General features: G+C 42.6%; 1 protein-coding gene across 1 annotated transcript in view; it reads left to right on the top strand.

Annotated features, from left to right (window-relative positions):
• The first annotated feature begins 226 nt into the window (after positions 1 to 226).
• The window catches only part of LOC112077134 (pleckstrin homology domain-containing family A member 5), a 33,851-nt gene continuing 28,419 nt past the window's right edge, over positions 227 to 5,658 (top strand). Inside the window, exon 1 of the mRNA XM_024143716.2 lies at positions 227 to 337. Coding sequence (XP_023999484.1) covers positions 335 to 337 — 3 coding nt within the window. The 5' untranslated portion in view covers positions 227 to 334. The remainder of the gene's footprint in view (positions 338 to 5,658) is intronic.

Below are 5,658 nucleotides of genomic sequence, written 5' to 3' on the forward strand. Positions count from 1 at the left end.
CACAACCCAACAAACACCCCACAACACCGCCTATTTGCCATTTGACAAAAATATATATTGCATTGTAAAAAAATATCATCGTAGAGCCCATGACAGTCAGTCACTTTGAACATGGCATAAATCTATTCAGCTGTGTTGTCAGAAATGCAACAATTGTGACTTGGTTACGGAATGTTAATGATTAATTACTGACGCTCTGCTTGCTCGCTGTTCTCCCTCCAGGAATGTCCTACCCCCGTGGCATCGTTCCCCCCAGAACCAAATCTCCCAACAGCCAAATTCTTCAGCATCACCTCCTACGTCCCCTGAGAGGGAGGGGAGGCCAGACCCGCGCATGGTGAGGCTATGACATTTGGGACATCAATAGAGTTTATGAAGTAGATATAGATCAGTATTTTTTATAAAAAAATGTTTTGTGTTGTTGTTTTTACCTTTATTTAACGAGGAAGTCAGTTAAAACAAAATTCTTATTTACCGGGGAACAGTGGGCTTAACTGCCTTGTTCAGGGGCAGAACGGGGATTCATCTTAGCAACCTTTCGGGTTACTGGCTCAATCCTCTAACCACTAGGATACCTGCCACCCAGTATATCCAAAGCGGCAAGTGGAATTGGACTATCTATGGTGGTAATGTCTCCTAGTAGTATACTATCTTATGGTGGTGAAATGTCTCCTAGTAGATACTATCTATGGTGGCTGAATGTCTCCTAGTAGTAAACTATCTATGGTTGTGAAATGTCTCCTAGTTTTTTTTTAGTAGACTATCTATGGTGGTGACATGTCTCCTAGTAGTAACTATCTATCGGTGTAAATGTTCTGTAGTATACTACTATGGCTGGGAAATGTCTCCTAGTAGTAACTATTTATGGTGGTGAAATGTCTCCTCAGTAGTTACTATCTATGGTGGTGACATGTCTCTAGTAGTATACTATCTATGGTGGTGAAATGTCTCCTAGTAGTATACTATCTATGGTGGTGAAATGACTCCTAGTAGTATACTATCTATGGTGGTGAAATGTCCTCCTAGTAGTATACTATCTACTATGGTGGTGATGTCTCCTAGTAGTATACTATCTATGGTGGTGAAATGCTCCTAGTAGTATTACTATCTTAGGTGGTGAAATGCTCCTAGTAGTATACTATCTATGGTGGTGACATGTCTCCTAGTAGTATACTATCTATGGTGTGAAATGTCTCCTAGTAGTATACTATCTTGGTGGTGAAATGCTCCTAGTAGTATACTATCTATGGTGGTGAAATGTCTCCTAGTAGAATACTATATATGGTGGTGACATGTTCTCTAGTAGTATACTATCTATGTGGTGAGAATGTCTCCTAGTAGTATACTATCTATGTTGTTGAAATGTCTCCTAGTAGTATACTACTATGGTGGTGAATGTCTCCTAGTAGTAATACTATCTATGGTGGTGAAATTGTCTCCTAGTAGTATACTATTATGGTGGTGAAATCTCCTAGTAGTATACTATCTAGGTGGTGAAATGTCTCCTAGTAGTATACTATCTATGTGGTGAAAATGTCTCCTAGTAGTATACTATCTATGGTGGTGACATGTCTCCTAGTAGTATACTATCTATGTGGTGACATGTCTCCTTGTAGTATACTATCTATGGTGGTGAATGTCCTAGTAGTATACTATCTATGGTGGTGAATGTCTCCTAGTAGTATACTATCTATGGTGGTGACATGTCTCCTTAGTAGTATACTATCTATGGTGGTGGACATGTCTCCTAGTAGTATACTAATCTATGGTGGTGACATGTCTCCTAGTAGTATACTATCTATGGTGGTGACATGTCTCCTTGTAGTATACTATCTATGGTGGTGACATGTCTCCTTAGTAGTATACTTCTATGGTGGTACAGTCTCCTTGTATATCTACTATGGTGGTGACATGTCTCTAGTAGTATACTATTATGGGGTGGTGACATGGGGTGGTCTCCTGTGTGGTATACTTAGTCGTATGGTGGGTGACATGTCTCCTTGTAGTATTGACTAGTCGTATGGGGTGACATGTCTCCTTGTAGTATACTATCTATGGTGGTGACATGTCTCCTTGTAGTATACTCTCTATGGTGGTGAAATGGACAACACTCTCCAAGGTGCTGATTAATTCTAGACATTTTAGATGTACGTATAGCCTACATGCTCACATACTCTAATGTAGCTGTGGGGCTTAAACAAGTCTGAATTTCTTATAGCCTAATTTTAAAGACATCCATGTAGCAGTAGAACAATTATGACAATATCGGAGTATTACTTCAAATAAAACAAGTCAATGTAGGTTAGAGTAGAACACGTGAGAATATATAAKATGAGGTGCATATTCAAATTAACTTCACAGAACAAGTTTGTAAAGGACAAAGTGGTTTTCTACACTTCCCACAATGCCTCTCCCCATGTCAAGTCCGTTTAACTCCTGACAGTCAGTTTCTTGCTCAAGGCCTGTGGCTGTGACGTTTAACCTCCTTCTAAGGCTGTTCTGAAGACTCTGGTTGTCGTGTCTATGTTAACCTGGGTGTCCTCTTTAGTCTTGTCTACAAGGCTTGCTGCCACTAAACACGTCTGAATGTTTAAAACCATTTTTGATGTTGTTTTGACATCGGAGGTGGAGGATATTACAGCACATTCCACTGTTTAAAATCCACCCAGTCTTTTCTACAACCAACCTTCCTACCTTTTTGCATGTTGTACAACCCAGCTTTGAATTCTGCATGACAAACCAAGGGCTTATATGTTTGGTTGTTCTTGAACTGAGCCTCCGTTTTGGTGGATGCACTGTTTCTCCCGCCCCGGCTCCCCGTCCCCCGGCTCCCCGTCCCCCGGCTCCCCGTCCCCCGGCTCCCCGTCCCCCTCTCCCGCCGAGTCGCTAGTAGGCCTACTTGCTTGTGGAGGTGGAGATGCTGAACTGGCAGGGTCCGGCTCAACTTCAACACTGGGCCCATGACATTGGCCTACGTCATATCACATCTTAACAACGATTGGAGAAGTGTTGAACATCACCACTAGACTACTACATGCTGATGGAATAGACTGTATATAGTCAGAAGCACAACGTGACTGCAAGAGCCAGGTTGGAATGTCTGACTGAGGTAAAGGACAAATCAACTCCTGTGTCTAAATTAGTGGTGCTTGAATTTGTTGACAAAACGCAGGACATTGTTTTGTTGCGGGACAAAGGGGCAAAATACGGGGCATTGTTTTGTTGCTGGACAAAATACGGGACTGTCCTGCGAACTATTTACATTTACATTTAAGTCATTTAGCAGACGCTCTTATCCAGAGCGACTTACAAATTGTTGTGTCCCTGCCGGTTCTGTCTCTGTGTGTGTCTCTGTGTGTCTCTGGGTGTGTATGTGTGTCTCTGTGGTTGTCTCTGTGTGTGTCTCTCTGTGTGGTGTGTGTGTGTGTGTGTGTGTGTGTGTGTGTGTGTGTGGTGTGTGTGTGTGTGTGTGTGTGTGTGTGTGTGTGTGTGTGGTGTGTGTGTGTGTGTGTGTGTGTGTGTGTGTGTGTCTCTGTGTGTGTTTGTGTGTGTGTGTATGTGTGTGTCTGTGTGTGTGTCTCTGTGTGTCCTTGTGTGTGTCTCTGTGTGTGCTATGGGTGTGTCTCTGTGTGTGTATGGGTGTGGTCTCTGTGGTTTGTCCTCTGTGTGTCTCTGTGTGTCTCTGTGTGTGGTCTCTGTGTGTGTTTGTGTCTGTGTGTGTGTCTGTGTGTGTCTGTGTGTGTCTCTGTTTGTCTCTGTGTGTGCGACAGTCCGCAAGCGTGACCAGGCTGTTTGATTCATTCATAATGTCATCAAAAGCATTGCTCCTCCTTAACTACAACTACAGTGGTCCGACTACAGAAGGTATAAATGTCCGACTACAGAAGGTGTAATGTCCGATCCAGAAGGTATAATGTCCGACTACAGAAGTATACATGCCGACTACAGAAGGTAATAATGCTTCCGACTACAGAAGGTATAATGTCCGACACTACAGAAGGTATAATGTCCGACTACAGAAGTATAATGTCGCGACTACAGAATGGTATAAATGTCCGACTACAGAAGGTGTAATGTCCCGAACTACAGAGGTATATGTCGACTACAGAAGCGTTATATAATGTCGACTACAGAAGGTTAATGTCCGTACAGAAGGGTGTAATGTCCGACTAACAGAAGGTGTCACATGTCCGACTACAAAGGTATAATGTCCGACTACAGAAGGTATAATGTCCGACTACAGAAGGTGTAATGGTCCGACCAGGTATAATGTCCGACTACAGAGGTATAATGTCGACTACAAAGGTATAATGTCCGACTACAGAAGGTGTAATGTCCGACACTACAATAGGTATAATGTCGACTACAGAAGGTATAATGTTCCGACTACAAGAAGCGACTATATGTCCGATACAGAAGGTATAATGTCCGACTACAGAAGGTGTAATGTCCGACTACAGAAGGTGCAATATGTCCGACTACAGAAGGTATAAATGTCCGACTACAGAAGGTGTAATGTCCACGACTACAGAAGGTAGTAATGTCCGACTACGCAGAAGGTATAATGTCCGACTACAAGAAGGTATAATGTCCGACTACAGAAGGTAAATATGTCCGACTACAGAAGGTGTAATGTCCGACTACAGAAGGTATAATGTCGCTTGCAACCAGAAGGTGTAATGTCCGACTACAGAAGGTGTAATGTCCGACTACAGAAGGTATAATGTCCGACTACAGAAGGTATAATGTCCGACTACAGAAGGTATATCCCAAATGTCGCGACTACAGAAGGTGTAATGTCCGACTACAGAAGGTATAAATGTCCGACTACAGAAGGTGTAATGTCCGACTACAAAGGTGTAATGTCCGACTACAAGAAGGTTAATGTCCGACTACAGAAGGTATATTCCGACTACAGAAGGTGTAATGTCGATAACTAAAGGTATAATGTCGATACGAAGGTGTAATGTCCGACTACAGAAGGTGTAATGTCGATACAGAAGGTATATGTCGACTACAAAGGTATAATGTCCGACTACAGAAAGGTATATATGTCCGACTACAGAAGGTGTAATGTCCGACTACAGAAGGTTAATGTCCGCACATAGAGGTATAATGTCCGACTACAGAAGGTATAATGTCCGACTACAGAAGGTTAATGTCCGACTACAGAAGGGTGTAATGTCGACTACAGAAGGTATAATGTCCGACTACAGAAGGTGTATATGTCCGACTACAGAAGGTGGTAAATGTCCGACTACAGAAGGTGTAATGTCGACTACAGAAGGTGTAAATGTCCGACTACAGAAGGTTATGTCCGACTACGAAGGTATAATGTCCGACTACAGAAGGTAGTAATGTCCGACTACAGAACAGGTATAATGTCCGACTACAGAAGGTGTAATGTCCGACTACAGAAGGTATAATGTCCGACTACAGAAAGGTATAATGTCCGACTACAGAAGGTATAATGTCCGACTACAGAAGGTATAATGTCCGACTAACACGAAGGTGTAATGTCCGAGCTACCCGATACAGGTATACTACACATATTGTCCGACTACAGAAGGTTAATGTCCGACTACATAAGGTATAATGTCGACTACAGAAGGTATAAATGTCCGACTACAGAAGGTATGTATACATGTCCGACTTACG

The sequence above is a fragment of the Salvelinus sp. IW2-2015 genome, unplaced genomic scaffold (genome assembly GCF_002910315.2).
Source record: "Salvelinus sp. IW2-2015 unplaced genomic scaffold, ASM291031v2 Un_scaffold4318, whole genome shotgun sequence".
Classification (NCBI taxonomy): Eukaryota; Metazoa; Chordata; class Actinopteri; order Salmoniformes; family Salmonidae; genus Salvelinus; species Salvelinus sp. IW2-2015.